The 26174-nt window shown below is 36.9% G+C and overlaps 3 protein-coding genes across 5 annotated transcripts in view; 1 reads left to right on the top strand and 2 right to left on the bottom strand.

Moving 5' to 3' along the window:
• LOC18048473 (callose synthase 10) overlaps positions 1–8927 on the top strand; it is a 31917-nt gene extending 22990 nt beyond the window's left edge. Inside the window, exons 34-51 of the mRNA XM_024188072.1 lie at positions 21–192; positions 293–410; positions 646–765; positions 1339–1454; positions 1543–1626; positions 3038–3150; positions 3324–3376; positions 3475–3651; positions 3756–3803; positions 4853–5011; positions 5238–5351; positions 5467–5555; positions 5642–5800; positions 6017–6119; positions 6881–7000; positions 7376–7426; positions 7536–7718; positions 8266–8927. Of these exons, the coding sequence (XP_024043840.1) occupies positions 21–192; positions 293–410; positions 646–765; positions 1339–1454; positions 1543–1626; positions 3038–3150; positions 3324–3376; positions 3475–3651; positions 3756–3803; positions 4853–5011; positions 5238–5351; positions 5467–5555; positions 5642–5800; positions 6017–6119; positions 6881–7000; positions 7376–7426; positions 7536–7718; positions 8266–8502 (2216 nt within the window). The 3' untranslated portion in view covers positions 8503–8927. The remainder of the gene's footprint in view (positions 1–20; positions 193–292; positions 411–645; positions 766–1338; positions 1455–1542; positions 1627–3037; positions 3151–3323; positions 3377–3474; positions 3652–3755; positions 3804–4852; positions 5012–5237; positions 5352–5466; positions 5556–5641; positions 5801–6016; positions 6120–6880; positions 7001–7375; positions 7427–7535; positions 7719–8265) is intronic.
• A 3784-nt stretch (positions 8928–12711) lies between these two features.
• On the bottom strand, positions 12712–16173 carry LOC18048472 (zinc finger CCCH domain-containing protein 67). 3 transcript variants are annotated; one of them, XM_006439947.2, is made up of 7 exons: positions 15567–16173; positions 15240–15341; positions 14707–14826; positions 14271–14546; positions 13553–13822; positions 13414–13472; positions 13113–13205 (listed from the first exon to the last, which is right to left on the bottom strand). In XM_006439947.2, the coding sequence occupies exons 1-6, from the start codon at positions 16026–16028 to the stop codon at positions 13437–13439; spliced, it is 1266 nt and encodes a 421-aa protein (XP_006440010.1). In that variant the 5' UTR covers positions 16029–16173; the 3' UTR covers positions 13113–13205; positions 13414–13436. The 3 variants fall into 3 exon arrangements, with proteins under 3 accessions (XP_006440009.1, XP_006440011.1, XP_006440010.1); XM_006439946.2 differs by lacking the exon at positions 13414–13472 and having other exon boundaries at positions 12712–13205; positions 15567–16172; XM_006439948.2 differs by lacking the exons at positions 13414–13472; positions 14707–14826 and having other exon boundaries at positions 12712–13205; positions 15567–16168.
• A 973-nt stretch (positions 16174–17146) lies between these two features.
• LOC18048471 (lysine-specific demethylase REF6) lies at positions 17147–25773 on the bottom strand. Its single transcript, XM_024188327.1, has 7 exons — positions 24789–25773; positions 24245–24323; positions 24052–24119; positions 23797–23947; positions 22769–23424; positions 20737–21447; positions 17147–19868 (listed from the first exon to the last, which is right to left on the bottom strand). The coding sequence occupies exons 1-7, from the start codon at positions 25639–25641 to the stop codon at positions 17386–17388; spliced, it is 5001 nt and encodes a 1666-aa protein (XP_024044095.1). The 5' UTR covers positions 25642–25773; the 3' UTR covers positions 17147–17385.
• Positions 25774–26174: the final 401 nt, after the last annotated feature.

Raw genomic sequence — 26174 nt, 5'->3', positions numbered from 1 at the left:
TAATCCTTTTCTGTCTGTAGTGACTGATTATTCTCGAAGTGGCCTGCTCCCAACTCAAGGCTTTGCGTTGTCACATGAAGCCCGTGCACAGTCTGATTTAAAGTTTACTTATGTTGTCTCATGCCAAATTTATGGGCAACAGAAACAGCGAAAGGCACCTGAAGCTGCTGATATTGCGCTTTTGTTGCAGAGGTATAAATTTCCATTGCCGTTTCTATCTATTGAATCTGTTGTTTTAGGTTTCTTCAGTAATCATTTTTCAAACTTTTGTCATTCTGTTTTTTGGATATAGAAATGAGGCACTCCGGGTTGCCTTCATACACGTGGAGGATAGCAGTGCAGCTGATGGAAAAGTTTCTAAGGAATTTTTTTCAAAGCTTGTAAAAGCTGACATCCATGGAAAAGATCAGGTATATTCAAAGAATTTAGTTGTTTTTGTATTAGTCGGTATCATATTTTACCCAAGATCAGGTATATTTAAAAAATTATCATGCAAAAGCATGACAATTTTACAATTTTGACAAATTTACTACCACCCACCCCCCCCCCCCCCCGGCGCGGTGGGGGGATTGTACTGGTACCATAGGATATAAAGTTTTCTGATTCTTTTTGAAGATTTTTAATGTTATTTTCATTTGCTTGTAGGAGATATATTCAATCAGACTTCCCGGCGATCCAAAGCTTGGGGAAGGGAAGCCTGAAAACCAAAATCATGCCATAATTTTCACACGTGGAGAAGCTATTCAAACTATAGACATGAATCAGGTATCTTCTTCTCTTTTTTAATATTTTTAGTAATTTACCATCTATTCTTTTTCCTGAAGAAGGCTTTTCTTTTCTAATTTTCTTAATTTTGAAACAAATTTCATGATGTCTATTTCTGTGGCATTTTAAATTCTCCTCGCTTCTTTTTTCGAAGATATTATTACTTCTTTCTTGCCTCAGCACATTCACTGTTCTTTTAAAGGATATGTTCTATCAAAAAAAAAAAATTGAAGGTTATGTTTGTTTCACATTGTCTGTTTATTGGGAAGAGGCTTGTGTTGCCTTTTATTGATGTATGTTTTCCGGATGCTAGTGATTGCTTGTCTGTGGAATATGCAGAACTGTGTGTTCAGATGTCTCTCTTCTGCGAATCTGTGTAATTTTCCGGGTCATATGTAAAACTAGTCAGCCATAGATTTTCTGGGTCATTTAGCGTTATTCGTGGCATGTTCATCATGGAAACCTAAAATCTTCGAACACGTGTTGGAATCTTAGTATGAGATGCTGCAAAAAGTTATTTTTAAGTAACTATCAGGAAGTGAATTGGCTCTTTTTCTTTTACCTCTTCTATAGGATAATTACCTGGAGGAGGCAATGAAAATGAGAAATCTACTCGAGGAATTCCGAACTGATCATGGCATTAGACCTCCATCTATTCTTGGCGTGAGAGAGCATGTTTTTACTGGAAGGTCTGCAATATGTTCTCGAGTTATTGGCTGATGCTATTTTGTCACTCTGTTGATCTGTCTTACCAATTTTTTTTGACTAAATATGCAGTGTTTCATCTTTGGCTTGGTTCATGTCCAATCAAGAAACGAGCTTTGTGACATTGGGCCAACGCGTGTTGGCAAATCCTTTGAAGTGAGTGGTCTTTTACCTGTATACCTGTTGTGTAGGAAAAGCATACAGACCAGGTTCTTGCATATTCTGTCATGACTTATTGTTTGCTTTTGATACTGGAGATGTGAATTTTCCTGAATTATCTGGGTGAGGGCTCACTGATTCCCGTACCTTTTTGGGTGGATATTAGGAGATCTTAAATGGGACGCAGGGGGCTGAAGTTGATCCAATTTATTCTCACTGCATTTATGGTTGAAGTATTTATCCCAGACATGCAGTTTTCATAATCATGAAACATTCTTCCAAAATGCTCTGGTTTGACTGAGATTTTCCTATTCATGATCTGCTGTGGTTTAATTTTGAAAAAAATCTTATTTCAAAATTTTTTTTCACCTCTTTTGGTGGAAGAAAGCAGATGGAGAAAGAAGAAGAGAGAAAAGAGAGGGGGGGGGGGTGTTCTATTGTTGGCGGTGTGTGGTCTCAAGTTGGGGTGGGAATGATGCAGCCGAAACCTGGTTACCTTTTCCTATAGGAACTTTCTTTTTCATATTGCTAAAAGTTTTATCTGCACTGGAGGAATTCTTTTTTCTAACTCTTGCTTCTTTCAAAACAATATTCTTTTATTTTATCTGAAATAGGAAGAAAGTTGGGGAGGAACTTGAATTGTGTTTGCAGTTGAAGTGTTGGGAATGCAATTCAAAAAACATATTTTCAAAGTCAAATTCTGCACATTATTTGCCCGTCTCCACCCCAAATTTTAATTCAAGACAATAATTTGCCCATCCCCACCCCAAATGAAGTGGGTCCCCATGGGAAGATGTTAGGAGGCATAGTTTAGAATTTCTAGGCATCCAACCCAAAAGACTAGTGTATTGGGTAGAGTGACATATCATATTTATAAACCGAGGTATCTCCTTTTTACTAACCAATGTGGGAAACAACTCAACAATCCCACTTTCCGACAAAACCACCGTCGGACTCCAATCCTTTCATCCGAAGCACTTGAGTTGTTTCACCACCACATTCTAGCTACTGGGGTCTAGCTCTGATAGCAATTGTTGGGAGGGCTTAGCTTAGGATTTCTAACTATCCAGCCCAAAAAACTAGCCTATTGGATAAAGTGACCTATCCTACTTAAAAACTCAAGTATCTCCCCTTTACTAACTAATATGAGACACAGGTCAACAGAAAATTTTCCATCGCTACACCTAACACGTAGATACAAAATGGCAACTTCTGATTTCATTTTCTTTTTCTTTGTTCTTAATCTGTTCAACCCTTTTGGGTTGGGGAGAGAGGGATAGTGTTTAGATGATATTGTTTGCACATTTTGGTTTTATTGCTGCCATATTGTGAGGATGCAACAGAATTTTCTATCACCGTAAAATAATATATACTTGGCTAATTAATTTCCTTGTAAAAACTCTTGCAGAGTCCGCATGCACTATGGGCATCCAGATGTATTTGACCGAATCTTTCATATTACTCGAGGTGGTATTAGTAAGGCATCACGTGTAATTAATATCAGTGAAGACATATATGCTGGTAATTCTCTCCTTTCTCCCTCTCTTTATCTCTCTCTCTGACTAGCTGATTCATGGTGATTTGGCATGCTTCTGTGTACATAATTTTGTTTTTGGTCTTTTTTCTTTCACTGGGTATTGTAATGGCAATTTCAATGTACTGTATTTTGTGATCTGAAATTAAATTCTCTGCAGGGTTCAACTCCACTCTGAGGCAGGGTAATGTTACCCACCATGAATATATTCAGGTTTGATAGTGCTTTGCACATTTTGGTGAAGTTATGCTGAATATGACTCTGAAGATATAATTTTCCCTCCAATTTCCTGATAGATCCTCTCAATGTAGGTTGGAAAGGGAAGAGATGTAGGGTTAAACCAGATTGCCCTATTTGAAGGGAAAGTTGCAGGAGGAAATGGAGAGCAAGTCCTTAGCAGGGATGTGTACAGGCTTGGACAACTTTTTGATTTTTTTAGAATGCTCTCCTTCTACTTCACCACTGTTGGTTACTATCTTTGCACAATGGTGTGTTTACTTCCATGATTCTCCTGTGTCTTAATCCAGTCATTGCACTATATCCAGGTAGCCTGTTTTTAACTTTTGCTGATCAGAGCTTGTTTTTTATGCAGATGACCGTCCTTACTATCTATATATTCCTATATGGAAGGGCTTACCTGGTAATTAATCAAATGAAGCTTTCTCTTAATTGCTCTTTATATAGCAGTTTTGGGTTAATTTTGTTGGTTTGGATTTTTTCCTCCTGTGTTTTGGGTTTCAAGGTCTTCTTGTTTCAAAGTTTTGTATAGTTTTGGGTGTTCTACACTGAAGGGAAGATTTTAGTTTGTAGACCTCTGGTTTACTTCTGTAATACTTGTTCCCTCCTAATATTCTATAGAAGTTTCTCTATTTCCTATTGGAAAAATAATAATAATCCAGAGAATAAAGAAATCCAGCATGATGTTTTGTTGTTTTAATTATGTTTGATGAAATGTCTAAAACATATATCTAACCTTTACGCAGATAACTAGTTATGACAGTTATTAAATTGCAAAGGTAAATTTTTACTAGAACCATATATTTCTGGAATTCTGGAAGCAACTTTTCTTAGGTTTAATTGCTCTCTACAAATAGCTAGATATCCAACACTCTCTTTGAATTTCAAATTTTCAACTATGAGATTTAGATGGCCGGCTACTTGAAAATTGGAAATCAAGAAACAGGATGATACAGCCTGAGCTTTCCCCATCTCCTAAAATGAGTTGACTTTTGTCCCTAACAGGGTCAATTATTTTGAAACTGACAACCTATTCTTGTTTTTCATGATTTATCTACATTACTTGCATCGGGGATTAGTTCATCGATGGCTATCTTATTGGTTGGGAGACTCAAGAAATTTGGTTAGGTTCTTAACTTTGCGGATATGTGGAAGGTTATTGCATATTGTGTTTAGCTAAATAAGGCATCTGAGATGAGCTATTGTGTGCATTACTACACAGCATTAAGCTTTTAAATGAGTCTCGCAACTCTTATTACTTATGTCTTTCTTTCCTTTATCTTTTTGTTTCTATGCTACAGACAAGTATTAAATCTAGAATGTCTTAGACATCCTTTTCCAATTTCCATTATATTGAATAAAAATGCAGTTAGTTTTGCATATCTATTCGGAGTTGTATTGGGATCAGCTTCAGTTAATGCCGTTTTGTCAATGTGCTGCCTATCTTCTCAGGCTTTCTCTGGACTTGATCGGGCAATCTCTCGTCAAGCTAAGTTGTCAGGGAACACATCATTGAATGCAGTTTTGAATACACAGTTTCTGGTCCAGATTGGTGTTTTTACTGCAGTCCCTATGATAATGGGTTTTATACTTGAATTGGGGTTATTGAAGGTCAGTTTATCTAACTCTCATTTCCCCCCCCCCCCCCCCCCCCCCCCCAATTTTTTTACATAAGTGTGATAAACGACAAACATGAAAGTTAATGTAGCAGGCTGCGCTTTTTAAGAGTTTTCTTTTGATATTCGTTTGTCAACTAAATTGTTTCGCTAAATAACTGTCCAATTGATTAGAGAGTTTCAGGGCTTTTTTTTAAAAAAAAAAATTCTCTTGTCCGCAGGCTGTTTTCAGCTTCATCACGATGCAACTACAATTGTGTTCTGTCTTCTTCACGTTCTCATTAGGAACTAAAACTCATTACTTTGGACGTACCATCCTCCATGGAGGTGCAAAGGTATGTACTCATTTTTCTGATCTTATTCGTTCAAAATTTCACACCCTCTCTTTCTTTGTTTCTTTTTTTTTTTCCCAGTCAGCTAACTTTTATGCATTTGAAACTTAATTAACAGTATAGAGCAACCGGTAGAGGCTTTGTTGTCCGCCACATAAAATTTGCTGAAAATTACCGGCTTTACTCAAGAAGTCATTTCATCAAAGCGTGGGTGATTTTATTTGTTATTTACTCTGTTTCTTAGCAGATAAAAAAGATGGTGTATTAAAATCTTAAAACTTGGTTTTTGACAGTCTTGAAGTGGCGTTGCTGCTTATTGTTTACATCGCATATGGGTATGCAGAGGGAGGCGCTGTTTCTTATGTTCTGCTAACTCTCAGTAGTTGGTTCCTTGTCATCTCTTGGCTCTTTGCTCCTTACATCTTCAATCCATCAGGTTTTGAATGGCAAAAGTAAGTTCTGTATATTTTCAATGCAGTGATTTTGTCTTTTAGCACATTGGAGTTCATATTTCTTTTTGTCTTTTAGCTTGGTCTGCATTTTATTAAAAGCATGTACAAGTCTGTATATGTATGTGTGTGTATAGAACTTTTTGTGTCACGTCACTAGTACCATTCTCCTCTTGCTGCTGACCACCAAGTCATATTATCTCATTGTTCAATGAATAGGACCGTAGAGGATTTTGATGATTGGACCAGTTGGCTACTATACAAAGGTGGAGTAGGTGTCAAGGGAGACAACAGCTGGGAAGCTTGGTGGGATGAAGAACAGGTTATGTGTTATTAACTGTTAATTTGGCAATCAATCGATATGGGATTTGTTTCTGCATGATTTGCCATTGAATTTGGGGATTCAGCCATTTTCATATTCTTGCATTGCGTTTAATAGAAGAAGAGAAAACTCCGAAAGAAAAACCTAAAATCAGTATTTTCTTGTCTAGAAGCTTGGAAGTTAGAAACCTTTGATCCACATAAATCTTTGAAATAAAATCTTATTTTAAAGATAAGCAAAAATGCTATTCCCAATTTCCTTTACAATACCAATGACAGAAGTGCTTCACACATCATTTACATTTTTCCCATTCTGAAAATTTATAACAATAGCTTAACCTCTACATCATAAGTAATTACTGTTCAACTCCATTTATTTACTTGGCATGTTAATGTTATGAGAAATGGCATGGAAACAGAGAGAGGGGTATATATATTAATATGGTTTTGTTGATGAAATAGTTTGCTGTCGAATAAGCTTTTAAAAGGCTACTTTCGTATTTTTGCCAATTGGAAAATTAGGATGGTATTCTGAAACTCTGCATGTCCTTTTTTTTATTTTTGGGTCTTAATTTTAGATGAAGAATAATTATTCCTTGTTAGAATTGTAACATTGCTTCTTTACTTATTGTTCATATTTTAAACTTTTTATGTTAGAATTGTAACAAGTAAAACATTCTTGTCACCACACAGCTATGTTATTTTTGCTCCCTTTCTTCTTCTTAAACTTGTTCATGTACTAATGTATGCTTTTCTTTGCAGATGCATATCCAAACTCTGAGAGGTCGTATTTTGGAAACAATACTGAGTTTGAGGTTCTTCATATTTCAATACGGCATTGTATACAAACTCCACCTCACTGGAGATGATACATCACTTGCGGTACATTTCTTTTCTAGCTATGTGTCTAACATGTACTCCTTAAGAGTGGGGGAAAAGGGAAATTTCCTGTGCTTTGCATGAGGCACTCCTCTCCTACATTATGTTACTGCTAGTCTATCTAACGTTTTGATAGACTGATTATATGCTACTTTGTATGTTTGAGGCATGTGTTCCGGTAGAGTAGTTATTTTTGTCATTATTAATGTCGTTAGTACTATTATTATCTTCCAAGACTTTGATCATTTACAGGCTGTGTTGTAAATTATAACACAATTATAGTTTCAAATTTGCAAATATGATGTATGTTATGGGAATATATTTTCATTTTAAAGTTATTCTAGTTATGTTGGTCTTGACAATTGCTTTTTTGGGCAGATTTATGGCTTCTCTTGGGTTGTGTTAGTTGGCATAGTAATGATCTTTAAGGTATGTACCTCTTTGTTTTAATTCCTTTTGTCAATACCTGACTTTTTGTTGCTTGATTTTTGCTGTGAAACTTAGTAGTCTTTGTGATTAATTTTCTTCTGGTTTGCAGATATTTACCTTTAATCCTAAAAGTTCCAGCGACTTCCAGTTATTGATGCGGTTGACACAGGGAGCATCATCCATAGGACTTGTTGCTGCCCTCATCCTTGTCATTATCTTCACTCGTTTGTCAATTGCAGATATCTTTGCAAGCATCCTTGCATTTATTCCTACTGGTTGGGCTATCATATGTGTAAGTTTCAAATTCAAATGCTTCTGTGCCATTCTGCACAATTGCACCATAGATTGGAATAATTTTGACAAAGGACAGCGTTGTTTGCCTGATTAAAATTTACAAACTTTGATCATCATTTTGTTAGAGGAAACTAGAAACTCTGTCCTTGACTGTTGGATGGACGTATTAAAAAACATGAGGTGTTTGTCTTGTGATTCATGACACAAATCCAAATAATGGCTGGTGCCAATGAATTGCACCCTTTCTCCATCAAAGATATATAACTGGCTGGTGACACCAGTCCATTGTGTTTAGCTATCGATTTGTTGCATCCTTGTACACTCTCACAGAAACAGGTACTACATGATTACACGTGTGCATATGGAGGTTGTTTTCTTTTCTGTTCCTACGTGGTAGCTAAATTGGATTTGCTTGAATCTGAATCCCCCTCCCCCCCCAAAAAAAACCACCCAACACAAAAAAAAATAAAAAATCAAGGTCTATCCTGTATATATTTTAATTTTATTTTTCAGCCTTCTAACCTTTTGGCTTTGTGCTGGTACAGCTAGCTCTCACATGGAAGAACATAGTCAGGAGCCTGGGCTTGTGGGAATCAGTGCGGGAGTTTGCCAGAATGTACGACGCTGGGATGGGTGTGATTATCTTTGCCCCAGTGGCATTCTTATCCTGGTTTCCATTTGTTTCTACTTTCCAGTCTCGTCTTCTCTTTAATCAAGCATTTAGCCGTGGACTGGAGATCTCCCTCATCCTCGCTGGAAACAAGGCTAATGTTGATAATTGATTGGTGGTCTCCTATTGGAACACATTCAGCCAGTCTAACCTCTTTAGGTTGTAGATCCCTTGTATGAAATCATATCCTGCCTCACCCTTTCCTAGTTGCGAGGATCCTGACATGCCTTTATATGTACAGATGGTTATAAAGGCGTGGCCTTTTTCAATTTTGTATCTTGCTTCAGTTATCTGCTTTTATTCGAGTGGCTGGATAGACGAGTTAGTTTCGGTGCAATTTGGGATGGAGGAGAGAACCGAGGCACATTCTTTATGACTAATCTGCGGCGACCTGTTTCTTTTGTAGTTTGTGGAGTATATAGCATTGGGTTTATTATGTAAACGTAACGCTACAAAGTTTTATTTTAGTTTAGACAAAACAGTGTTCCATTCAAGGTTATGGGGTGAAAAGATCTACAAATAATTCTTATCATTATATATATACTTAGCAACAAACAATTATCGTCAATGCTACGTCGCATGGATGGATACGGAAATTTTTTGGCACGTCGGTATGGAAGAGGGAGAGATCATACGAAATGTTTTTCTTAATTTTTGAAACAACACCAGTAAACACCAATTGACGTGTGATTATGAAAACTGTTCCAAAGTAAATATCTGAATGAGGAGCCGAGCCTTTATTTAGAACATCACCGAAACTAGATCAGTATGGCAATTTAAAGCTAATAAATAAGATTGGATATCCATTCTAGGTCAGGCTGGCCATGAATGGAAAACGGTTATATGAATCCTGAGCGTAAACGACGTGTGTGGGGTGTGGTGACCCGAAATTGTTCACTGCCTAACAACTAACAAATAGGAGGTAATAGGAGGAGTAGCTCTCTCTCTGTCTCTCTCTCAAAATTTGTCTCACGTTGTCCCTCTCTCACTCTCCAAACATCCCCATCTCCATCTACCCGAAGCTGGAGCTGCTTCCTTTGGTCTCCTCCATTGATGGGATCCGTATGCTCATTCTTCTTCTCTTCATCTTATTTGGGTCATCACATTTCTCCTGTTCCATTTCTTTATCCTTTAATAGTATGTTTGAATTTGACGTGCATTGTTCATGATTATTTATGTGTATGCATAACGTAATTGTATTGTGTTGATTTGTGTTGCTACAATATCAAAATGACTCTCACTGATACTCTTACATTGATGCTGCGTTTACTTTTTGGATTGGAGTGGGAATCCTGAGGAGTGGGAATCTTTGGATTAGAAGTGTGGAGTGGGAGTGAGAGTAGGTTGTTTACTTACACTAGAATGGAAGTATGGAATAAAGATCATAATCCAATTTATGTGTTTACTTTGTCTTGGATTTGGAGTAAATAGTTTCAAATTACAATTTTATCCTTATTTAAAGAATTATAGTTTTTAATTACAAAACTAATAAAAAATATATTTAATGAATAATATTTATTTTATTATATTTATAAATTTATTATAATTATTAATATTCTTAATTATGAACAATAAATTATTAATTTTAATATAAAATGAAACCTTATTTTATTTTATTTAATATAATTATATTAAATTTATTATTATATAAAATAATAATATAATATTATTTAGTACAAAATTAATATTTTCTTAGAATAAACTATTTATTATTATTAATATTAAATAAATATAGTACTATTATTTTTAAAATAAATATAATAATATTATATTTATTAATTCTCTATTAATGTAATAGTATTATTTTAAAATAATTTTAACTTAGAATCAATGTAAATTATTATTTAGTTAAATATAATATTATTATTCAAATAAATATTATTTATTTTATTTATTAATTATAAAATATTAAATTAAATTAAATTAAATGAAAGGGTAAAAAGGGGAGAGGTGGGAGTGGATTCCCACTCCCACCTCCCGCAATGGGAGTCCCACTCCCACTCCCCACACCAAAAATGAGTGGGGCCCACGGAGTGGGATTCCCAATCCGTGGCCATTTTAAGCAAGTAAACGCTGGAGTGGGAGGAATCCACACTCCTCACTCCCATTCCAACAAGTAAACACAACCTGAGTTTTTTGTCTTGAGCTACGAGAAGTTTTTGTCTTTCCCTTTGTTTCTTATATTTTCTTCTCAATGATTGTTCATACTTTTTGTTCTGATTTTTTTTGAGGTAGGCATTTTTTTTTTTAATGTCATCGTCGTGTTATAGATTCATAATTCTGCAAAGGACGTTAAAGATTTTGGATGTTCTGTAATTGACATGCTGGTTCCCACATCCTAACAATATATGATGTTTATCTTTTAGAACTATGTTGAAAGTTGGAATCATCTCCTAAGCAAAAGTTTACTTTATGATGATGCCAAAGAACCTTAGGGTAAAATACACCAATTTTTGGAGGAAAATGAAAATCTCTGTTGATTAGCAAATTACAGGACGTTTACTCTAATTAAGAAGAAGTACTTGTAGAAAAGAATAATTTTTAGTTGGTACAGTTCAATTTTGTAGTCTTTATCTCTAAGATGGGAGTATAAAGGTGGAGGTTATACTCAATGGCTTTCATTTGTTGCATTGACAGGAATTTCTACTCAATGTTTCATGTTACTTTTGCTGTTTTGGCTTCCTGTTAGAATTAATTCTCTCGGCTTAATACCAAAATTCACGTGTAGTGAAATCCGTAGTATTGATGGACAAAGAGATGGTCAAAGGAGGGATATGGAGATTGATTTTGTGCAGACTTCTCGTGGAACACAAGATTTTTACTGATAATTAAGTATTTGTATTTGTATTTGTATGAAGCTTAATTTTTACACAAATATTTTGACAAGCAACAATCTATGAGATTGAAACAGATTCTAGATGGTGTCTGCGAGTAATATGTCTGCAAGATGCATGATGCGCAGGAAGGGAATCCTTTTCTCAATATATTTTCTTTTATCAGTTATCACAATGTGTAGAAATGGATTTTGCCGGAAGTCAAGTTCTTTTTTTTTCCCCAATTAAAAAAAAAAAAAAAAAAAAAAAAGCCCTAGGGGATTAGATAATCAATGTTTCATGTAAAACTACTCCTCAATAATAAGCTGATATGAATGATTCTTCTTGGAAGCATGTAGTTTTGGTGTTTAAGTCTTGAGTATTTTCAGGGGGTCTTCACTAAAGTATTGTTTTTTTCTTCTGTAATTTTCAGGAGGACAGAGGCCGGCCATTGCCTAAATTTGGAGGTTGGGATGTAAATAACCCTGCCTCAGCTGAAGGATTTACAGTCATATTTAACAAGGCCAGAGATGAGAAGAAGACCAACAGAAGTAGTGTTGGGAAATCTAATACACCCAGAAGGAGTGATAGTGTGTTACAAGGAAAGCGAAAGTTTTGAGTACCCTCGAGCTCGAAAGGTAAATGTCTGTTATGGCTGCAAAATCCTTCACTCGCAATGGCGGTTTAATTTTTTGATAGTGTAACCAACCGTCTTCTTATATTTTATATGTAGAGCAAGTGGTTGTGCTGTGGCTGAGTCCACATTGCTTTGGAGGCATTGAAATGATGTAAGTTGCCTATGAAGTTAGTAGGTGCTTAACAGCTAAGTCTTTGATGAATACGCTGGCCAGGCCTACTGGTTTACTGCTTGTGATAATGTCAAACTTGTCGATTGCATTTGTTGGTGCAGTATATTAGTTTATTCTGCACATTTTCTTCCTCTTCTTTATTCTACTTTACAAATGTTGCCGTTGTTAAATGGAAGGGAAAGTTTTACAAATATTGACGTTTTTAACTGAGAGGGAGAAGATACGGATATTGAAAAACATTTTTTTTTTCAATAGCACTGGCAATACGGCACCATGGATATTATATTCATGGTGTGATATTAAACATACAACTAAGCTTACACAAATGTTGTGATATTATATTCCAATTTTTAAAATGTTAATTCCTCAGAAGTCAGAACTACATCGACTCTGTGCAATGTGGCACGATTCTCTTTCATCGTAAACGCACTTAATTGATTTTCTTTCACCGTTTCTACGAATACTGCATGGCAACAAATTGCATCAGGCTACTTCAAATCAAACCATCAAATTGTATTAGCTAGGCCGTTGACATTCAATTCAGTGCCACAGCATTTACCCGTTTGCAGGTATGCCTTCAGAGTTATTTTCAGTGATGTCAGTACTCTTCTGTCTTCACCCACATTCACAGGAAACTGGGAGGAAATGGCATTTCCTTGTAAATCATATATTGAAAATTGATTAAAAAAAAAACACTAATTCTCAAATCATCACTTCGTTCGCAGCTGATTTGGTATATGATTGTAATTACTGGACGGATTGAATAGAAACAACTGAAACCGAGATAACTTACATATCCTGATTTCCCTTTGGCTTGTAGTAACACAACAAATAAGTATATATCTAGTGCCAGCCTATGAAAAGCTTGTGGCAGCTTAACTAAAATTGCTAAATAGAATTTTCATGTCTAAAGAAGAAGAAAAAAACCTCAGCAGTCTGAATCCTAAAATCTAGAGAGCCCTCGATGCAAAAAAAAAAATTTACACAGGCTGCTAAATGTTCTTGTCACTCCCATTTCCGTTTCCAGTTCCAGCCATTCCAGTCTCTTGCCTAGTTGTAGAGTCGCCAAATGATGGAGGCGGATCTAGCCCATACTCAGCTGAAGCATCTGGGTGTATCGGATGATCATATTTACAAGCCGGCCCAAACTTGCAAATGCCATAGCGGCTATAATATGAACAGACGTTTTGACCCTGTATTTCAAAAACCAAGAACTAGAGGTCACAAAATAGAAAACTCAGTGGCTTGATGTGGTCAAACAAAGTTCAGATTCTTATGCTAAAAGTCAAAAACTGATAAAAAGAAACAGTAGTCTCTCATTAACACCATCAGCGAAGAAGATTTTAGAAGCAACAAAACAGATAAACAACCACTGAGGAACACATTGTCAATATCCATCACCTTTGTAAGAGCATAGATTTGTTTTACAGTAGACTGCAGTTTTTGTTTTCACTCTGTAACTGAGAATTCGGTGGCAATTCAAATTGTCATTTTCAAGTAAGTATATCATCCAAAAGCACAGCTGAAAATCAGAACTTACAGGCCGCAGTGGCAGACCCTTGTCGCTGAGAGTGCATGGTGGTGACTTAGGGATCCGATTTTTTGGATGATGATATTTGCAATTAGACTTATACTTACAGTCTCCCGTTCTTAGGAAGTAACTGCACTCAGGCTGGCCAGGTCGTTCTGGGAACTCATCAACTAGCATCTGCGGCTGATGAATTATCTGGACATTATCTACCAATGGGTTGTTGTTTATGACATACGTGGGGGCTGACTGCACGCTCCTTTCTTGTGGATATAGAGGAGACTTGACATGCCATAAGCAGATCAAACCAATCAGAAAACGATTTGATAAGTAATTGAATGAACTTTACAGACAAGCAAAACCACTTCACATCTAAAATTTATTATTATTAATTTTTTGAGACGTAATTTTTTTTTTCCTTTTGTTGAGAAACATAGAAACTTGTAAGAAAAGTTTTGGTAAGGTAAGTTACATTTTACAATTCAAAGCAGAAGCCCTTTTTGGATGAAATGTAAAACGAACATTAACTTGAACCATTTAAAATACTACAGTAGTGTCTAGACAAGGGTAAACTAAGCATCAGGTGAAACAAAAAAGAGTATTAAGGAACAGTTTTGTTATTGCCAATTATTCTGCCATTATTTCCCTTCAATTGATCATGCAACAAAGAGGATGATAAACAGACAAACATTTATGGCTAGGCTAACCACAATAAGAGCAATGCCACTACCTGATACCCATTCCATTCTGAATTTTGAGAAGGAACCCCTGGAGTTGGTGAATACATCATTGGCACAAAGGGAGCAGGTTCATTTAAAGCCCTAGGTGATGACCAGGATCCTATACTTGCTTGTGATGGAGCTTGTGAAGAGACAGATCCACCATTACCATATCCTGAAGGAGAGTCAGACCCGCCAACAGCTGTAGGATCAGGATGATTAAACCTGCAATTAGCACCATACTTGCAGGAACCATTACGCATGTAATAAGGGCACTCCTTCTCACCCTGCGGTGAATCAAAATTTCAAAATTAGGATAATCATTCCAGCAGACTGTAGAATGAGCAACTCTCATATAGATTCATGATATTTGGAAACAACTAAAGAAAAAACATAGATAGGTGGACAAGGTTCATTTAACTGCTTTATACGAAACAGAAATCATACAGGTCGAATAGGCAGACCCAAAAAATTGAGCTCTAAAACTGGGGCAACTGTTGATTTTGCTCTTGTGTGATTAAATCTGCAAGCCTTTCCGAACTTACACCCTCCTGTCCTAAGGTAATACTGCAAATAGCTCAGGAGAATTATAATAGCAGAAAATATGTTATTAGTATGCTGCACATAATGCAGAGAGATGATACTTAATAAAAGCTAGTAACATATCCTTCAGTTATTCACTCATCCGGAAGAAAATAACTATATAAGGTATTAGCAGCCCTCATGAAAACAACATACTCAAATCCTGAATAACAATGATCAATCCAATAGGAAAGAATAAAGCATAACTTCAAAGCTGACAGAAAATAAAATCAATGGTAATAATAAATTCAAGTACATGATGGTGATGTCAAAACCACTTACAGAAAAAAACGAAGTAAAAGTGATAGAATTTACTGGTTAACAGATATATAAAAATGATGGGCAAGTAAAGTTAACCTCACATTCCCATAAAATACAAACAAAAATTATTTACTAACCTTGCATTCTATCTGGCTTTGACTCTCACTCTGGCCTTGGCTCTGGCTCTGGCCAGGCCTCTCAATCAGCTCCTCTCTTTCCTTCACCTTCTCTTTAGAAGACTTGAAACCAACAAAAGGGAGACAAAAAAAAGAGCTAACTGAACATTTCAGCATAGATAAATCAATTATGCATTTTTCCCAATTTCAAAATCACTTAACTTTGCTCACACACTTCACATGCACACAAGCATAGAGACTCAGCTTGTTCTCAGCAGAAACAATGACAAATAAACAAACAAAAGCAAAAAAACTAATCGGGTAAATTTAAAATTTAATTTTTATTACCTGGTTTTTTCTACGAACAGGATGATTAAACTTACAATTGGACCCAAACTTGCAGGTACCTGTTTTCATATAAAAAGTACAATCTTGAGCGTCGGGTCTCACTGGATAGGGATACCTTTTTCTCATTTGATTTCCATACTCATTCTCATTTTGAATCTCATTCTGAACTATAATGTTACTTTTATTGTTTTCATCACTCTCGCTTTCTTCCTCTTCCTCTTCCTCTTCCTCTTCGTCTTCTTCTTCAACTACTATTTCTATTTCCGCTGCTTTGATTGAATCTATCTCTTCCGCCTCTCTCAAATCGAGATTTCGCAGCTCTTCCTCAATTCCTGCAGTGTAATCAAGATCGGACGGTGGAGGATCGAGATCGGATTTCGGAGAGGAAGATTGTAACCCTAATTCGAATTTTGTTTTTTCATGATTAAGATTTGGTACGGAAATTAGCTCAGAGAGTTCCATTTTGTTATCACATTTCAAAACCCTACTTTTGCAAAAGAGCGAAAATGATGATTGATGAAGATGTGAAATCCAAGTGAACTGAAAAAACTTAAAAAGGGAAACGGAGGCTTAACAAGGCTAACGTGTGCTAGAGTGTTCGCGGATCGGAATCATATCCGATCCCCTATTTTATTTTTAATTTAATTCAATCTACGTATTAATAAAATTTAATTTAAATTTAATTCATACGCATACAGATCGAATGCAGATTCGACTTAATTTATATTTAATTTATTATTTAATAAATTGATTTGTCGGTTAAAAAATTTTAATCATATTACTAATGAAATTTGACAAATTTTTACTAATGAAATTTCTACAGATCAGACAGATTGAGCGAATCGAATTAGATTTTGAACACTTCTAATGTGTGCTATTTCTTACTGTAGATATTTTTTGAGTCCCTAATTATTCAATATTTTTGAAGTGATGGCAAATTTTTTAATTTAATTGAGTAAGGTCCATATTCGTGTGAATAAAATTATAAAAAGATATCATTTAGTATCATATATTCTGATTGATAAAAACTGTATTGTATATCTACTAATATTTTATCCTAATATTATTTAAATTAAGATTTAATTCTAATGGTAAGAAACCATTTTCCTAAGACTTGGATTATGTTGAAAATTATAATTTAATATAATTTACTAATACTATTATATGAACACATTATGTGTCAAAGGCATTTAAGAATATTTTAATTGTTTGACAGAAATTATAGAACTATTTGATGCCGATATAGACAAATCGTGTCCTTATTTAAAAAGAAAAAAACAAGAGTCATGTGCATTTTTGTCTTTTCAAATTTTTTAACGTGCAAACGTTATGTAGAATTTTGGAAGTCATAAATTGTAAATAGCATTGCCCTTGGCTCCATACAAATTTTAGCGCAGGTGTCTAATTCTTTTATAACGTAGACAAGAAACGATTATTGCGATCAAGCTGTAAATTAAAAAAAAAATCATGAAACAAATCAAAAAGCACACACACGGAATCTGTTACGGCGAATAAATTGAAATACTGCAAAAAATTCTCTTCAGTATTGAAAAGAATTTCATTCAAAGAGATTAAAGAGATGTTGAAGGGAAATTGAATAGAGGTTAATCTGCTTCAAGATTCGAGCAATTCATAAATAAATTGGCCCAATGAAGCCCCAGGGCAACACAAATTTAACAGTTGCTCTGAATGACAATTGACTAACAATTGACAGTTACAGGACAAGGAACATCCTAAGCCTATCTTAGCCCTACCCTCTAAATTTCAACAACAGGTTCATTAGCAAATGTTAACAAGCAATCTTCTTCCTTTACACTTACTACCCTCTGCTCTTCTTTGCAGAATGTCCGGTCTTCCGCTTGTGACGACTGAAATCTGATACAAACCGGAATGTCTGGCCACAGCCTGGCTCAGCACACACATAAGGTCGAGCACCTGTGTGAACCCTTATGTGCTCAGTACGCGCCCATGCCCACTTGAAAGTCATCTTGCATCCCTTCCAGGGGCATTTAAGGGGACGATCATCCAAATGAACACGACGGTGCTGCACTAGGTATTTGTGTGAGAAAAACTTCTTCCCACATCCCTTGACTGGACAGATGTTTTTCTTGTGCAGCACCAACTCTTGTTTTGTGCCGAAACTCATCGTGCAACCCTCCATGTCACAATGGTATCCTGCTTCCTCATCCTTAATTTTTGCATTATTCAAACCAGCAGGAGCCTTCACCACTGAAGCATTTTTTACCTTCTTTTTGGCAGCTTGGTTTTTCTCCTTTGGTTTGGTTTCAAACTCTTTCTGAGGCTTTGGGATTCTTTTCCTAAGTCGAGTGCTAGGTCCGCCTTCTAGCTCCTGTTCAACAACTGAATCAAACAGTTTGGCATTCTGATCACTTTTAACACTATGCTGCCGAGAAGTCACTTGTTTCACTAGCCGAGAGGTCTCTTGTTTTGTTAATCTACTTTTCCCGGGCTTCATATGTGAAGGGGTTTCCTGTTTCATTTTCCGAAGTGTTTCGGTTCTCAGTTGTTTGCTCCTGAGAGTCCTACAATGTCTTCTATGAGATTTATTATCTAATAAATCATACAAGACTGCATCTTCCCTTTCAGTAAAATTGGCCCTCTTTCTAGCAATTCTCCTAAACTGCCGAATCTTATCCTCAGCAGAATCATAGAAAACAGTATCTTCCATCTCAGTGCATTTAGATTGCTTGTCCCTAGGAATCCTCTTATGTTGCTGATGACAATTATCCTCCAGTGAATCATCTGAAACAGCATCTTCTCTCTCAATCCACTTGGATGGCTTACTTTTTGGAATCCTCTGGTACGACTGACGAGAATTATCTTCCAGTGAATCATCTGAAACAGCATCCTCTCTCACCATCCATTTGGCTTGCTTGCTTTTTTGAGATCTCCTAGGCAACATATGAGAACTATCTTCCAGTAAATCATCTGAAACTGCATCTTCTCTCTCAACACACTTCGCTCGCTTGCTTTTTAGAATCCTCTGATGATGCAACCGATGAGTATTTTTCTCCAGCAAATTATCTAAAACCGGATCTTCACTCTCAATACATTTGGGTTGCTTGATATTTGGAATTTTTTTATGCTGCAAGCGATGAGGATAATCCTCCAGTGAATCATCAGAAGCTGCATCTTCTCTCTCAATCCATTCAGCTTGCTTGCTTTTTGGAACCCTGTTAAACTGCAACTGACGAGAATTATCCTGCAGTGAATCATCTGAAATTGCATCATCTCTATCAATGCATGTGAATTCCTTGCCTTTTGGAATGCTTGTATGCTGCCTATCAGAAGTACCTCGCAGCGAATTATCTGAAACTTCATCCTCTCTCGCAACATGTTTGGCTAGCTTGCTCCTAGGAATCCTCCTGTACTGCTTAAGGGAGCTATCATCAGTTAAATCATCCAAAACTGCATCTTCCCTACCAATACATTTGGCATGCTTCCTCTTAGGAATCCTCCTATACTGTATAAGTGAATTGCCTGGCAGTGCATCATTTGAATCTCCAACTTCCCTCTGAATACATTTGGCTTGTTTTCTTCTAGAAACACTCCTCTTCTGTTGATAAGAACTAACTTCTGATGAATCGGGCAAGTCCACATCTTTTTTTTCCATTAATTTGGCTGGCTTGTTTCTAAGAATCCTCCTTTGCTGGATACGAGTATCACCCTCCAGTGAATATTTTGAGCCTGCATCTTCTGTATCGATACATTTGGCTTTCTTGGTTGACACACTCTCTGCTACCATTTTCCTCTTCCTACTGTACTTTCTAGTCACCAAGGTCGAGGTAGTTTGGCAAATACTTTCTGGTTTTCTTTCAAAATTTTCATCTGGTGTTGTCCAAGCATGAAAGCTCCTTTCTAGCTCTTGTTCCTCAGGATCCTTTTGCACTAGAAAAGGATGAACCTGATTTGACATCCAAACTCTCCCACACCATTTCCCTGCTACTACTTTTCTCTGTCTGGCAGGACGTCTCCCATTATCATATTTGTTGGGCGAGCTAGCAGGAGAACTACGGCCAAAAGCATTGTATATTATAGAATTGTATGGCATCTGCTTACTGTAAAGAGGAGAGCGGCTGAGGTTGGCACTGTAGAAAAGATTGATTCCTAACTTCACAGCCCAGTCCCCATTACCAGGTATTGCATCTTCACTATCCAGAGACAAGTGGATTCTCTTCTCGTCTTCTTTGGTAGCAACCCTGAATGAGATTTCATCACAGAGAGAATCAATTCCCAATTCTTCAGCCACTAACTTCGCTTCAGCCACCATCTTGGGATAATCTGCAAGTTTTTAGAAAGAATTATGAATTATTAGGGGGCTGCAACTGCTCTCAATAGAACTATATTTTTACAAGAGTGTAACACAGAAAACACGCACAAGCTTGTTAGGAAGAAGAAACTCTCTTCACTACTGAAGAGAGTAATATAAAGACTGAAAAAATAAAATGATCACGGCTTCCTGAGATGTCAGTTTCAACATGGCTGCAATTTTGTCCAACAAAAAGAAACATTTAAAGTAAAGAGTATGGCCGAGGGCAGATAATTTTGCAGCAGAGCACTCAATACTAACCAAACATTACTACATTAGCCAGCTAAGATAACCATGCACAGTATGCTGAATCTTTTTTTTAAGCACCATCACCACTTTAGGAGGCATGATGCTCATTCTCCCTTAAAACACTCAAAATTTTAGAGTCCACAAAAATTTGGGAAGGCTAAAAATGGTATTAGTAAAAAGCATCAAAATTACCTTGGTCAGCACTATTCATGCACAATCCACAGCATTTACAAATGGTGTCTTTTTACTAATGTATAGCATAGTTGACACTCAATCATGCGATAGCTACTATTCCACATATCAGTATAGATTCATGCCTTCAGTCACTCCACGTCATGCAATGAGAACTACAAATTTTTCCCTGGTATAAGTGCGATAAGAACATTGACTGTAATCACCAGATTACAGTATCACTATGAAACTATGAAAGAACTGATATACAATATTCAACTTCCAACAATTCGTGTATGATAATTATTTATTTGTTCAGGAATAAATGAAAAATAACAGTAGTAATAAGTAAAACAATAAAACGACAGAAAAAAGGAGATACCCATGATAGGCATGAATGATTGCTCAATGACAACATACCTGGATGACAAAGAAGAAATATATCCACCCCTCCAATAGGACGAAGTTGTTGCTCTACTTCCACAGCATGTTCAAGACAGAAGACATGCATTCGAGAAGAATCTTCATCAGATCTTGGAGCAAAGGACATTTCAGCATTCATTACTGGTACAATGGCCTTGCTAAACTCCACATTTTCACCACCATGGATGACTGGAGCGCATTTTGAAGCATAAGATGCTGCTATTGGATCTCCAAAACAACCATCAAAACCATTAGGTTTAGAGCAATCGTGTTTATCAGTTTCAAACTGTACAGAGCATTCAGACATTTGAGGATTTTTATCATTCAAGTAATCTCTTCTAAATTCAGGTTGCACATTACTGATCTGAAGCGAAGCTTCATCCTCGCAATCAAGGCTTATGAAGGAGAGATCTTGACTCCCTGCAGCAGCAGCAGCAGCATGAAAGTTTTGCTGATATTTTCTTTCTAACAAACACTCCGTCAATTTAGTTTCTTTATCATCACACATGGGAACATTTGGTTCAACCTGTTCTTCCTCAGAGTCAGATGAATTGCCATAAGTTATAGCTAGTAAGTTAAGAGCAGAGGTATCTCCTTTTGTTTCTCTATCTGAAATTGTTTCATTACTTTCATCCACTGCTTGAATTTGGTTAGCTGATTGAACAGGGACATCATATAAACTATTCCGACCACTCTTTCCGATCCATCCTGTATTTTATACAAAAATAACCAAATGTTGGAAACGGGAACAGTAGCTCAACATAATTAGGAAAAGCACAATAAGGGAACAAAAATTGAGTATTATTTAGGTTAACTGTAAAGTATGCAGCTCGGATCCAGAGTTAAAAGATCTAATGTGCAAGGCAGTGAGTCATCATTTGCAAAAGAGGAAAATTGCATCAACAACAGCCATCCATAAGGAGTACTATGTTTTAATAGGATATTGAAGCCTCATCAAAAAATCACCAGTAAAGCTAGACATAGTCATGAGATATTAATAAATATAATTTTAACAGAAGAATTAGTCATCATATTTCCACTGATACGACAGATCTTTTATAATTATGTAAGCAAGTGCTGAAAAGAGATATTGTATGCAATCTTCATATGGGGACACTACCTAATACACATGACTGTTAAATACTCTCCACTCTGCTCACACTAAAAAGATCTCATGTTTACCAAGAAGCAATTTTTTTAAAAAATTTTGGTTGATACAACAATATTATTAGGCACTTTATCCCAGTCCACTCTTCCTTTCCTTAAGTTACATCTCATGTGCTTTCATTAATGGTCGTTCTCCTAGAATTGTCATATTCCACCATGAAACAGAGGCAATTTCATTGGCCTAATAAACCTATAAAGTCATCTAAGTAATATCTAAACAGGATCAAAACCTGAATTGCAAACAATACACTACGTTTCAGTATGGAAAGTTAAAGGATCTGTGCTATAGCCATATGAAAGATCAAAAGAGAAGAGAAAACAGACGGTTTCATCTGTGGACAGAGGAACAGAGATGAGCAACCATCAGTAAGAAAATAAGAGACATAAACAAGATCAGCTCTGATCATGCCTTAACCACGTTATCAGTTATCACAGAGAAAAAACATCAAGACACTCTCAACCAACCAAACAAGGAGGTCATCAACATCAAAGGTCTGATTTAACTCCCTCACAACCATGGAATCACCCGTCACTAAAACTTAGTCTGCCTCATGTTAAAGTTATCACATGACCTGAAAGCTTAAGCATGAAACAGGTAAGGACCCATGCACCTGGAAGAGACAAAGTAGCTATTGCAAAGCGGATAAACATCATAATAATAACAGAATCAAACCCAAGGGATCCTGCCAGTTGAGCACAAGAAACCCATCCATGCAGGCCATGCCCTCTGTAGAATGCAGGTGTGGACACAATCTAATTACTGACAAGATATATAATAGGGGGGCAGCAAATATCTATGCCAACCACTACATAAGATCACTTGACGAGGCAAATAAACAAAAGTAGAATGGCAATATCCTACTTGAACGAGAATTGTGCTCTGAAGCTATTACATCCTCTCCAGCAGCACGAAATGCACCACTGACTCCAGAACCAACAATCCAATCATTGAAGAAGCTACAATCAGCCGACATGAGGTATCTAGCAGTTGGTTCTCTAGGTTGAATGACAGCTACACAAGCAAAGCTCAGGATCCCACATGTGACACAAGAAAACAACCTCTGATCGGACGACCGATCACCTTGAACAGTATTCTGTCTTTCAGTATCTGTGGATAGTATCTGAGAATTCCAATTTCTTATGTTATCAGTTTCACTCAATGAGGAATTTCTTGCATATAAAGAAGCAAATTTTCCTTTCACAGAACAGTAACCCTTCACAGGATTGATTCCATTATTCTTGCCAACCATGATATCGTTAGAAACCAAACCACCCGAGGATTTTATTGCTTCTCTGTAACTGCATAGACCAAGGGGGATCCAGGGGTTTGCTCCTAAAGCCCCCGAAGAACTTTGAGGAAGAAGTACTATTGGAGATCCTTGTCCAAGAACGTGAAGCAATTCATTATTCTGTGCTACATCCTGCACAAATAATTCTTTAACCAAAGTTTCTCCCTCGTCTTTATTCTTATCCTTTAGTCGAGAACTCCGTGGTTTAGCACTGACAGCCACAGGAAGACTGCATTTGAGAAAATAAGAAAATTGAGAGAGACTGTGAATACTAATTAAGATGTGCTCATATTTACTGTACTTCCAACTGTCAACAAAAAGAAAATAGTTTCTGTAGAATTTTTAACAAATACTAAAGAAAAAAGTGTCAGTGACAATGAGAAGGAAAAAGAACAATTAAATTTCAAATGCAAGTTCAAATAAATGCAAAATCTGCTCCAGAGAGTGTAGCAAAGTATATCGAAATCTCCGGTGACTCTTGTGTCCAATTTATTTCAGTTTAAAAAGATCAAATGGGATTTAACAGCTGATAAGCAAAATGATGAAGCCAGTCAACTCATGTATACAACTAGGATAATCCTAAGAACATAACAGCAAATACCTTGAATGCATTGCTATTGCAAGATCATAGAGTAACTGGAAATGAGAAACCATAGGTGGATAATTGATTGAAGCTCTTCGAATAGCAGCATCTTTAGCAATGTTTAACCATTCAGGGGTTGCAATATTGGCTGCCTCCCCACAATTAAATCCTAACGGACAAAATTCAGACAGAAGAAATAAGTTTCTCCAGTTCTTAACAGTAATACCAACTACTCTGACCTAAAAGTAACATCATCAAACTCAAGCGCCTTACCGTGACTGAATCCCATATGATAGGCTCTTGGGAAAGTCACAACGAACTCTCCAGCATTTTGCACCAACCTGATTTAAAGAAACTGATGAGTTAAGAATAAATAGATGCATCATGCCTTAAATGAAGACATGAAATTAGTTCAGAGTCAAAAGATAGCATTGAGAAGTATAAAAGAACAGAGAGAAAGACTCACCTGCAGCATGGAACCCCCGCACCAACAAACACTTCAGGTGATATCATTGTTGTTTTCTCACCAAGTGTAGCAAATGTAACTGATAGAAAACAACATAAATAAAGTTAAGTAGAACAGCATGAAGTAACAAATAGATAAAGATAAAATTCAAGTATCACCCCCTTGATTATTACTAGCTAAGTTGCTTTTCAGTTGAACCAAACCCAAGAATTGCATATTAAACAAGTTGAACCTCGCGGAGAAATTAAAAGCCACTAGTCCAATCATGTGATCCTGGCTCTCATCAGCTGTTATTATAATTAGAAACCCAAATCGCAGCGCCCATCATAATACCTCAAATACACTCCTATAAGCCTCTAAAACCCGCCAATCCTAAGTCCCTACCAAACCTCAACCTCATGTTTCAATTCTACATACACAGAACTTGTATTCCAAGCAATTTCCAACTTAAACTACCAACAATCGCACTACATTCCACAATGTACTAAAGAAACTAACTTCAACATTAAATAGTAAAAAGAGGGGAGTCAGAATTACTACTTACCCAAAGGATTAATCTCTTCTCCATAACCGTGAACTCTAACCACCTCCTCAAAAGCATTGGCCGCTTCCATGGGCACCCCATACCACGTCTTACTAGCCCCCATATGCAGGTAATTCAAGCTATGCAAGTCATGATCCTCGGCATGCCAAGCAAACCAGCTAAACAGCATGGCTATATAAACCATGGGCGAAGTCACACCCGGAATCTCCTCCTTCATAAACCTCAACAGTGACCCTTTAGCCCTCGACACTCCCCTCATATTCCAGGGCGTCTCGCCCACCGTCACCCCTTCCCCAACCGCCTCCCTGATTTTCCGCACAGGCACAAACGCCGAGCCCGGCATGTCGTTAGCATATTCAACAGAAAACGGTTTGTCCACGCTGGCCTTCCAGTACAAGCTCTCGATTTCCAAAGCAGAAAGAGCAGCCTTCTTGTTGCCGCATTTCTTCAAATAACTCTTCTCGAAATTCTTGGCTTTGGTTTCAAATTCCTGGAAAGTGTAGTACTCGCCACTCTGCCAGACCGGTTTCTGAACCGGACGCGGTTTTCGAGGACAGAAGCCGATCTGCTGCTGCCGAGTGGTAAATGTAGGACCAGAGCTGGAAGTAGCACCGCCAGTTGCTGCCGCGCGCTGAGCTAGGGAGCGATTGAGGAACGTGATGGCGGTTTTTTTGGGAGGCGGTGGGACCGGGGGAACGATTTTGCAGATGCCGTACTGAGAGGCTTCCTTTTCGATCTTGAAAATGTAAGCAATTGGATCTTGAAACTCGGCCAAAGTCGGGTGAAATTCTGGAGCCACAGGTAGGGTTTTCAGCCATGGCAATATATCTTGTTGCTGTACTGGCTCCGCCATTGATTAGAGGTTCAGTGGATATTTAAAACCAAAAAACAAAAAAAAGAAAAAAGAAAAGAAAAAAAATAGTGGGGTTCTAATCATAAGGAAGTCTCCATTATGGAGACTAGAAAGAGAGAGAAGCTGTTCAGATTCTTCTTTGGTGCTGCTGCTGCTGCTTCATTTTCCTTTTTGTTTTGGATTATTATTTTATTCTATTTACATGTTAAGTGTTGGTTTGTTGTATTTTTTGTCCTCTGTTTTTTTAGTTGTTAATACAGAGGGGTGGGAGTGGAAATGGCGAAAATGCTAAGTGTGATTGACAGTCGACATGTAGTTGGGGTTTTATTCGGTTTTGGTCTGGTTTCTGAAAATAACTGTGGTTTTTTATCTTATTTGCGGTTTTGCCATTCGGGGTTTTTTGGGGTTTTTTCCGATGCGGCAGAAATTATATTTTTGGCGCTTTCTTTTACTGGATTAAAAATGGGCATTCAATCATTTTGGTGTGAACCGTGAACTGTTGTGAAATACGGACATGAATTAAAGTTTTCTTT

This window comes from Citrus clementina, unplaced genomic scaffold (assembly GCF_000493195.1).
Source record: "Citrus clementina cultivar Clemenules unplaced genomic scaffold, Citrus_clementina_v1.0 scaffold_3, whole genome shotgun sequence".
Classification (NCBI taxonomy): domain Eukaryota; kingdom Viridiplantae; phylum Streptophyta; class Magnoliopsida; order Sapindales; family Rutaceae; genus Citrus; species Citrus x clementina.
This window is presented reverse-complemented; position numbering and strand designations above follow the sequence as displayed.